At 31.4% G+C, this 11,458-nt stretch overlaps 1 protein-coding gene across 2 annotated transcripts; it reads right to left on the reverse strand.

Moving 5' to 3' along the window:
* Window positions 1-1,586: 1,586 nt before the first annotated feature.
* LOC145097722 (Mitochondrial substrate carrier family protein) lies at window positions 1,587-6,876 on the reverse strand. Of its 2 annotated transcripts, XM_079035357.1 has the most exons (8): window positions 6,422-6,876; window positions 5,539-5,920; window positions 4,805-5,001; window positions 4,583-4,727; window positions 3,881-4,034; window positions 2,540-3,782; window positions 1,880-2,342; window positions 1,587-1,736 (listed from the first exon to the last, which is right to left on the reverse strand). In XM_079035357.1, the coding sequence occupies exons 1-6, from the start codon at window positions 6,478-6,480 to the stop codon at window positions 3,757-3,759; spliced, it is 963 nt and encodes a 320-aa protein (XP_078891483.1). In that variant the 5' UTR covers window positions 6,481-6,876; the 3' UTR covers window positions 1,587-1,736; window positions 1,880-2,342; window positions 2,540-3,756. The 2 variants fall into 2 exon arrangements, with proteins under 2 accessions (XP_078891483.1, XP_078891482.1); XM_079035356.1 differs by having other exon boundaries at window positions 1,880-3,782.
* Window positions 6,877-11,458: the final 4,582 nt, after the last annotated feature.

Raw genomic sequence — 11,458 nt, forward strand, 5'->3', positions numbered from 1 at the left:
TGTTCAATGCTTTAACTCGCCAATTGGAGTAATTATCTATTTGCCCTTTGATGACTCTAAATTTGCCATATCTATATAGTTAACCTATGAGGCTAAGTTTATAACCATAGACCACATAAGCGGAATTAAAAACCAAACACACCCAACCATGTTGCAACTAAAACCTAACTATACAAAAGTGAAGCAATGGAACAACTTTTACACAACATGTATGGCACGATCCGGTACAAAGCATGGATATTGGAAAAATGCTAAAAATTGGTTGATAAAGAATATTGAGGGCCAATACAAAGAATAAAAATAACTTTTTATTAGGTTTGGATATCAAAGAAAAACAAAACAGGAAAAACTCAAATACTCCTTGGTGTTGGTCTCTAGTTGCAATAAACTTTTTTGGTGAAGATTGTTTTAATCGCAGTTAGGTATTAGGTCCAAATCAAATTTCAATTTAATGCATACATGCAACATTTCATCAACATAACTGCCAATTCAAATGGTTATTGAGTTTTTTCCCTAAAGATGGTAATCCTCAAGATAATGAAGTTCAAGATCGTCCATCGTTTCAGATTCTCCGTTTACCTACATTGCCAATCACTTAGCTTAGAAAATTTTGTAGAATGCTATAACAAATTTTTCTAAGCTTCAAATTGTGCAACATTTAATAGTCATGAGAAATATGGACAATTATTAAAATTCATGAGAGATAACCAAATTTTGTTAAAACTAACGAAAATATATAATATTTTTAGAAAAAAATATATAAAGCAGAAAATAGAAGACCAACCATAAGTTGAACCAATATAAGGCATTTGAACATAAGAACAAAGGTTACATGAAAGGAGGCTAACTATCAAGACAAAACACAACATAAATGGACAAAGATATTGCATGATTCATATTGTAGTATTCCCATTTAAATATGTATGAGGCTCTCACAATCCAATAAAAGCAACACATAAATTGCATCAGCATGTAATAAAAGGTTCAGGAACTTATCAAACAAGAATATGAAAACAGTAATCGACAAAATCCAAACAAACCTGAGAAAATGGTCAGCAAACACTTTATAGTCTTGACCCCTTTATAATTTTGTCATTCAACAAACAAATAAAAGCTTACATGATTATCTCTAGAGTAAATTACACGAATAGTCCCTATGGTTTAGGGTAATTTGCGCATTTGGTCTCTAACTTATTTTTTTAACTCGGAAGATCCCTATTGTTTGTTTTTGTTACACGCTTGGTCTCTGTCTTACCTAAAAATACTATTTTTCCCTTGATTTTTTGATTTATTTAAATAAACACACCCCCAATCCCACCGTCCTCACCTTATCTTACCTATCTCACCATTTTTTCCTACTTAAATAATAGTCTTTTTACGTAAGATAGGAATCAAACGTGTAACAAAAATAAATAGTAGGGACCAAGCGCGTAACAAAAACAAACAATAGGGACCTTCCGAGTTAAAAAAATTAGTTAGGGACCAAACGTGCAAATTACTCCAAACCATAGGGACCATTCGTGTAATTTACTCTTATCTCTATTTATTTGCCTGCAATTCAACAGATCGAAAAGCTAATCTGAATGTAAACATAACAATAGAAACTATTTATTTGTATATAACATTAAAATTCCCAATACAACAATAAGCCAAGAAAAAACCAACATCAGGAGAATGTGAACAAGCCAAGAAAAAACCAACATCAGGAGAATGTGAACAATCCATACCTGAAACAACTGGAAAAAAAAGGCATGTGAGTGATAAAATCCAACATATAACAGGGCTAATCCGATACTAAATCTAATTCTCAATTTGCTCCCTGAAAAAATTAACAAAACAAATAATAAGAATTTTTATTTTCAATGGAGTTAGGGCTTACACTTGAATATGAGGGGAAACAGAGGAAATCGTTTGGCAACAAAAGGAGAGTTTCAGGGTGTGGAGACATGTTCTCATTATCACCCGATTCTTTGATCATCGTGTTCAACTTTAGAATTGGAGTAGATGAATCATCTCCCAAATGTTCTTACACAGAAACAAATTGAAAGCAAATAAAACACAAATAGTTAGGCAAACTAATAGAAAAGGAAAGAGAACTAAGAGGTTGAAGCAGACTATCGTACACATTCTTTGAATGAGAGGAAGGCATAGTCAAAAATACAAAAAGAAGATGAAGTAGAGGAACTTGAAAAATCAAAAACTAAAAAGAAACTTGAAATCGACAACAACAAAGTTAGAGAGAGAGAGAGAGAGAGAGAGAGAGAGAGAGAGCATGGGTGATGAGGGCGGCAAATTTGTGGTGGTACGCTGCTTGTGTGATGGACGTTGGTAAACCTGCAAGTCTGCAACGATTACAAAATATAATCTTGTTAACTTGCACATGAAAACAGATGCAACTGACAACGGCTAGAGAAGGCAGATTTGACAATTGACAATGGCTATGTTTTGTGGTCTAGGTTTTTCACATATGTAAGGTTGAATAAGGATCAGCATTTGAGTGAGTACATGACAATTAATGGAGGAAGGGATGTTCGATGACCTTCTATAGGTTGCAGCGACGGCGGAAGGAGGGTGGTGGTATCGAAGGTCCATTGGAAACTGAAGTGAGTAAGGAGAGAGATAGAAGAGATGTGGGTTTGACGGCGTCTGATGTTGTGTCGATAAGGTTAGGATTAAGATAGGGTAAAGATACCATGAGTTACACGGTATGATCATGTTGTAATAGATATACCTTTTAAATTTCAAGAAAATGTTGTAATAGATATACCTCTTAAATTTCAAGAAATAAACAATATGTTTACTAATATAGTAAAGATTTTTCATGACTTTATCATCTTTGTAGAGCAAGATATGCTTTCAATACTTTGTAAAATAATTTTCTGGAATAAATTTTTTCTAGCACCTTATTAGTTGTTTTGAATTATTCTTCGTTTCATATATCCCAGTCTTATTATTTAAATTTATTTATCCTACTTTATATCTTTTTATTGTGCGTTATATGCTTTATACTAAAAGGATTTTACTTTTTTAAATAATTAAATTATAGGCATGGAAGACAAACCTTGAATACACAATTTTATTTAGTTCCAATTTGTAACTTCCCTACTATCGGAGCTTCATGTAAACTTTTAAAGATTTTTACAATTAGTTTGCAAATTTCTTCCAAATCTCTATCTTTTTGATTTTTTAAATTTGCTTGGTGTGTTAATATGGATATGTGTAACAGGAACTTTGAGCAAGTAACATGAATTAAAAACGGTTGACCTTTTAACCAAATGTAAAAATGTAACACTTGAAAAATAGTAACAACCAAAATGAAAGAGAGTTTAGAAACAAGGGTTAAAGATGTAATTTCACACTTATTATTAGCCTAGCTTTTAAAAATACCAACTAAACATTCCAAAAACACCATACATTTAGCTATATAGAACATGAAAAAAAAAACCATCTACTTATCATTTATGTGATAAAAAAGAGATTACAAAATACAACCTTGAATCATCGAATCAATTCTAGTATGTCAAAAATGGTTAAAAGAATCAAGAATGATGTATGAATCCATACATTTGCTTTTTTATGTGAAGTGATCTAATTCTTACTCTTCATGTAAACCAAAGAGAGAGAGAGAGAGCCTTGTGCCATTTCCGACACTATATAATAGAGTATATGTATACATGCATGAATCCTCAACAAGTAAGAACCACAAAAGTATATCCAACAAACCCCATGGATTGAAACGCGTAGTCAACGCACTAACTACAAATCTTGAGCACATATCCGCTCTACAAATAAAAAAAACAAGAAAAAGGGTTATTTATATAAAATTAGATTTGCTAATTTTGTTGCATTTAGGGTTAAAAGAAAAGGGAAGAAATCGTACTCAAATATTCATATGCGAGTATCATGGAAGTTCCCCATGCGGACATGCTAAAAAACCTCGGACCAATCCCTCTATAGAAACCTTTCCAACCGTCATCCGCAATCAATGTTTTGATGACTTGGCGGGCAGAGGGTCGCTTTTCTTGTCCCATTACCTTTTACAAAAAATTAAATTAAATGAGCATCAAAGTGTATGGATAAAGTGAATGAATGCCATGGGTAATGTAGAGAAAAAATGTTGTATACATAAGGTATGTTGTTTTTCTAGACGAAATAAACCGTCTGAATCAGACTAAATGACCATTTTACCCTTGCATTCCAACAAACAATTTTCACAAGATCATCAATTTTAACAAGTCGGTGGAAAAAAGAAGGGAAAATAGGTAAAGGGTTGGTGTCTTAATACACTAAGTCAGGTTTTTTGGCTTAACCCATTAAACCATTCTAACATTTGTCCATGAGTTTGGGTGATTTTTCAATTTTGGTCTCGAAAAGTTTTCTCTTGCAAATTTGTTTTTGTAACGTTTTTGGTCCCTGTCCTAAGTAAAGTAAAACGAGTCGCTTAAAATAAATAAACTTTTGGGACCAAAATTGCAAAAATCAGCTATACTCAGAGTCCACAATAGTAGTCATTTTATCTAGAACACGGACCAAAAACGTTACAAGATCCTCAAATAAGGACCAAAATTGTATATTACTATACCTGAAGTCGAGTCTTTATAGTATCAAGTGGAGTTGTGACACATGACGCTGCGGCCCCCGCGAATATTCCACCCGCACCTTGAACCATAACAACTGTCCCTTGGCTTGGAAGAGATCCATTGCTATCATTTCCATGACCTAATAAACTACAAAAAAAAAACAAATTATACAACAATACGAATATATTTTTGTTTTAAAAAAAATAATAATAATAAAGACCTACTTCCATATAAGACGTTGACTAGAGCCATAGCTGGCCCACCAAACGGCACTAGAAGGTGAATAAGTCATGACAGACAGACCGAATCCTCTGTATAGCCCGCGGATTCCATCTTGTTTTAAGATTTTACGGGCAACATCTGCCCCTCCATTGTAGCTCGCATGCCCTGAATACCCTTGAACCATCAATCTTTGACTTATCTGTTCATGTTTCAATATTTACAACATTAGCCCCTACACTACCTACTATTTACTCTTTTTACCCTTATTATACCAACTTACTTACATTTTCTACAAAATAATATCAATATGATGTAACCACTTATTATAGCAACTTACTTACATTTTCTACAAAATAACATCAGTATCTAACCAATAATAGCAACGCCCTCATAATATCTACAAAATAATATCAATATGTAAACCAAAAATAGCATCCTACTTACATTTTCTACAGATAATATCAATGTGCAAGTGCAACCAATAATACCATGACACGTAAGCAATTTGCTATTATTGGTTACATATTGATACTATCTGTAGAAAACTGAATGTTTTTATTTGTAAAAAAATAAAGTAACATTGTCTATAATGGTAAAAAGAGCAAAGTACACATTGGAAAATCTAACAAATTATCTTGCAAAACCAAAAAGTCACCCCATTTTTGGGTATTGATCTTGAATCTTGATGTTAAAGTTGATTAGTATAATAAAGATATGATGAAAGCAAAGAGCATACCACATCAATAGGAACAAAGACACCCTGAGAGCAAAGGGAAGCTGTCATTCCAGCAAGTCCATTAGCAATAGCAGCTTTTGTAGGATCCGAAAGCTTAAACGGGTCAACCATTTTGAAAGCAGCAACTTTTGTGGTCTCCAATGCTGTCAGAAATATAATTCTTGCCGGAATTGCCCCTGTGATAACTGTGCCAAAACCTCTGTATAAACCTGGGATGCCTTCTGTTTTCAGTAAACCTCGAATAACATCATAAGCACTCTTTTCAACAGACTCTTTTGTAGCTACCTGCATTCTTGTTTTTACCACAGATATTGGGTAGAGTGCAACTGTAAGTCCTGTAAATATTCCTGCTCCTACCACGTAAAACTTAGTTTTATCAAGCCTGTATAAAAATTAAATTACATGTTATTAGATTTTAGAATAATCAAAACAGAATAACAATTCACCACAAAGTGTAAGGATATTGATGACCATGGGAATGTTGTAAATATATAGCTTACCCTATTTAATCTAAAGTAAAAAAGAAAAAGCACAATTAATGTAGTCATCGTTTTTTTTCTTAAAACATTCGCTTCTTTGATTACTTTGATGCACCTAATAATCTTAACTTTGTAAAACTCATATATGCAAATACCCCCTTAAATCAATTTTTTAAAGTTAGAAGTAGATATTTTATTCAACACAAAATTCATAAGGAGGCTTTTATTTACAGAGAGAAAACAGTATTCATATGCAATGTCAAGATATTACCCAAAATTTGCGATATGTTCACAAAAATACCTTCAAAACCACCCATAAAAGAGATGACAAACTTCGTGAAATGCATGAGGAATGAATATTAAATGGAGATAATATGTCGAAAAGGGAATAACAGATTGCTTACTTGTCCCAATTAATTTCGGTTTGGGCGAAAGATCCTGTTTCCGAACGAGCGGTCTCCATTAACTCGATCAAATCTTTTGCTAAATGTAAAATTTCAAGAACCCACGACAGAAATAGAAAACAAAACCCTAACAGAACCCCAAGACAATTATTTTCTTCCAATTACAAACAAGTTTCTCGCTGTTAGGGTTGTTGAAAATCAAATCGCGCTTGATTACGGTTTTAGAATCTCAGCAGAAAAATTGGGGGAAGAACAAAATGGTCCAAAAGAATGGGAAATGAGAAATGGGAAATGGGAAAGGGGAAAGGGGAAAGGGGGAAGAAGAACCATAAATCAACTGTCGAAAAGTTCCACGATGACAGTTAGGTTTTTCAGTCCAATTGCGTCTGCCAATTTGATTCTTTTTATTCCTTTTTTCAAAGAAAGAAGGAAAAGGAGGTGGATTTAGATCCACGGTCTCCGGCTCATCACGATTCACGCCTACAAAATAAGCCCAAACATTTGTCCACGCCTTGTCCACCAAGTTATTGTTAAATTTATAGGACAAATTTTAAACAAATAAATTTAAAAATAGATCTAAATAAATAAATAAAAATACTATATTTCAGCTTTTCACTTGAGAACTTATAATTAAAAAACATCAGACAAAATATTGATGATCAAAAACATTTGTTGGAACCATTATATATTTTTGTTAATACCGATTAGCATGTTACTAATATTAATTTGGATACATCTAAGGTGGTCTTGTTATTTCGAAACAAAAATATATGAAGTCTTTAAACCACATCTGTAACCATTTGTTGTAGAAGACGTGAATCAAATGGTTGCAGCCTTTAATAAATATATATTTGTTTTTTAATATTTGCAGACTGCTGAGATAAATTGAAATTGACCATGTAGTAGTTACAATTAATTATAAATCAAAATTTTATTTATTTTAATCATATGAAATCAACTATAAAGATCATTGTGACGAAATGATTTTTAAAAACGTTTATATAAAATAATTAAACATAATATTTGCTAAATACCAATAAATAAAATTGTTAATTTAGCGAACATGTTCATTTTATTAAATTTTCAAAGACGATGGTTACCTTTTCGGGTAGCTTCAACAAATTTGGTAATTTTAGTGATTAGTGGCAAGGAGTGACACTCTCAAATGAGAAGTCATGGGTTCAAGTCTCATTAGGAGACATAGGTGGTATTTAAGAGTAGGTTAATTTGTCGGTTCAAAAAAAGATTAACTATATAATTTATTAATATTTGGCTATAAGCGATAGGACACAAAAAATATTTATATGACATTTACCAAATGATTTTGAAATTATGTAAAATATACTCCAATTGTTAATAATATCATTCATAATATTATTAAAATAATAAACATATTGTTTAAAAAAAATTCAAACAAATCTATATTGAATAATATAACTTAAAGTAAGGTTGGAAGTGGTTTGAAGATGAAAGTTGTGTTGCACCACACAACACACGCGCATCACATGTGCAGCAGTTTTTAAATCATTAATCTTCTAAAAAACAAACAACTGTGAAAGACCAAATGATGCGTGTGTGTTGTGCGGCACAACCATGCAAAAATGGTCAAAAGTGGTTTTTATTAAAAAAAAAACAAAAGGAAATGACATATTAGCCCTATTATGTATTGCACATTTGCTCATTCAGTCTCTTAAGTTATTTTCGAGCCTTTTGAGAGAACAATATTAGTTTTCACCTGCTTATTTAGTCCTTCTCACCGACTATTACCAATTTCATGTACAAATGGCTTTTACGTAATTAAAATAAATAAATTAAGTCCATTTTATATACAGTTTTATGTAAAAATGGCTTTTGATTAATTAAAATAAATTAATTAAATCCATCTCACCTCTTTACCTCCTAACAACGTCTTCCCGTCTTCAACAATTATCTTCAACCACCTTTCAGTACAAACATAATTGGTAAATGAAACGCACGATCAATATTGATTACAATAACCAAAACCTACAACTAGATAAACATATATGTGTACCCAACTCTTTGAATGTTGTACATGTGGTTGAAGATGATGTAGACCATAAACATTAATGTGTTTGTAATCTCCCAAATCATCAACCTTGGAGAACACAAGTCAGGCCAAGCTGCCTCTTTCTCCTCTCCATTGTCTCTTTTCACTCTATTCTCTTTTGAATATACTCTTTGTATCTCTTTTTCAGGTCATCGCCTTTCCCATTGTACCTTGTTTTCCGCCGCTCCGCCACCGTGTGTCCTAAATAGTTAAACACGTCCCACTCACGTATAACTCCCCGCTGGTTCTTTTAACCCCGATGATGTTATCGACGATATGTTCGTCGATGAGTTCTTCTTTGTGTTCCATGAAAGAACCCAACAAGTCGTTATGTTATGTTGGTGATTTTAGTGTCATCATTATATGGCCAACTGAGGTGCCCAACGGGAGAGGGAGATTTTGACTAGTAAGTCGGTATGTGTGTGTATGTATATGTGTGTGTGAGATGGGGAGGGATACCTGGGTAAAAAAGAGAAGAATCGGCAACAATCTAACTGTTATTGGCTTACACAATCAGTGAATGGGACACTAATCCAATTTTTATTGGTCAGTTATTACATAAACAGCGAGAATACCAAAAGAGGGACCACAAATGTCAAAATAAAATTTTAAAAATTAATTAACCATACGATAGTTAAAATTAATTCTAAATCAAAATTTTATTTAGTTTAATACGTATGTAAATCAAATACAAAGATCATTGTGATGATATGATTTTTAATTACGTTTATATAAAATAGGGAGAATTTCATATATGCCCTTCTTAAACATCAAAATATCATATTTACCATTTATAAAATTTCTAAATATCATATTACCCTTTATAAAATTTCAAAATATCATATATATATATATATATATATATATATATATATATATATATATATATATATATATATGCCTTTTTTAAACATCAAAATATTATATATGTCTTTCTTAAATATCAAAATATCGTATATTCACTTTTTAAACATCAAAATACTAATGGTAATATCTAAAATATCCTCCATCTACAACATATTAATAAACAACAACAACAAAAACTAAACGATCAAAATATATATTCCATAGAAAGGGTTGAAGATGAATCTTTTTGTCTGTCAAGAGGCTGACATTCCAACAATTTAAAAGTTCACATTCTATTATCATAGACGTAAGGATAATATAGTTAAATTTTTAATTATTATAATAATTCTAAGGTATAAAAAGTGATTATAAAATATTAAAACATTATAAAAAAGGATTTTGGCAAATATTATATTTTGAAAATTTATGAAGGGTAAATATGATATTGAGAAATTAAGCTGGGCAAATATGATATTTTAAAGTTTAAGAGGGATATATATGAAATTCTCCCTATAAAATAATTCAACATAATATTTGTTAAATATCAATAAATAAAATTCTTAATTTAGCAAACAACATGTTCATTTTGTTATATATTCGAACACGATGGTTATTTTTTCGGGTAGCTTCAATAAATTTGATAATTTTAGTGATTAACTTTATAATTAATTAATATTTGGTTATAAACGATGTAACACAAAAAATATTAATATGAAAATTACCAAATGATTTTGAAATTATGTAAACATATTATTGAAATAATAAATATATTATTTACAATATCTTTTATAATATTATTAAAATAATAAACATATTGTCGAAAAAAATTAAAACAAATCTATTTTAAATAGTATAACTTAAAGTAAGGTTATAAGTGGTTTAGAGAGGAGACAGTCTAGTATTGCGCCACACAGCACACACGTAATAGTTTTTAAGTCAGAAATTTTCTAAACAACAAACAACTGCAAAAATCCAAGTGTTATGTGTGTGTTGCACGTAGGGATGTCAACGGGAGCAAAAATAGTTGCCCCCGATCCCGCTCCCGAAATCAGTTATTGCCTCCGCACCCGCCCCCAACCCCGATGCCCCCGTTTCTAATACATAGCCCCCGATCCGGCCCCGGATACCTTCATCGCCCTCGGTCCCGCTTCGGTTCCCCGTTTTATAGGCTTAAAATTGACTTTTTTGCTAAAAATTGTTATATTTTGGGCTAAAAAACTATTTTTCATAACTTTAAAAACTTAAAATCTAGTTTTTTAACAACTAAAAAATTAAAAATCCAACATTACAAAACGACAAATCCAACATACTTACAAATATAAAATACAACAAATCCAACAAAAATATATGACCAATTCACTGTCTTATCGTCGTATGTTGTGAAGTGGAAGAAAGTCAAGACACCCTAAAATTAGATAATGTATTGTTATATATATATATATATATATATATATATATATATATATAAATTGTCCCCACACGGGAGTATGGGATAGAAATACCTACTCTGGCCCCCGCCCCCGAAATTTTTAAAAAATTAATCTCGTATGAAATCGGGGTTTCACGGAAGCTTTTGACATTCCTAACTGCACGGCGTAACAAAAAATGATCAGAAATAGTTTTTCTGAGAAAAATAAACAAACCTCTAAGTTTTGTCGAAAATATCATAGTCCAAATCAATTCACCCAAACAACTCAATAAAACGTAACGATGTGATATATCTTACGTTGGTCAAAAGTATAGTGTTTTTTCTAATGAAAATATAAAATATTTTTAAAATTGTTTAAAATACATGGCAAAATGTATAAAAACATAATATTTTTTATTTAGATATTATTTGGAGTAATTGAGCTCTTATTTTTGGGTTATTTAAAAATCACCCAAAATCTTCATGTTTTTTGGTTTAAATCAAAAGATTTTTTCCAATTAAAACCTATAACTTATTTAATACTTTTATTTTGCACTATTAATTTGGTGGGTTTGGGTCGGTGTTATAAAATCAACAAATTATTACTTCACATGTCACGTCATCCTTAATATCATATTATTTAGATAGGAAATGGTGTTCACATGTTATAACATAGAGAAAACTATATATCATGCATGGTGCGTGGTTCTTTTGG

The sequence above is a fragment of the Lactuca serriola genome, chromosome 4 (assembly GCF_051521515.1).
Source record: "Lactuca serriola cultivar US96UC23 chromosome 4, Lser_US96UC23_V15, whole genome shotgun sequence".
Taxonomy (NCBI): domain Eukaryota; kingdom Viridiplantae; phylum Streptophyta; class Magnoliopsida; order Asterales; family Asteraceae; genus Lactuca; species Lactuca serriola.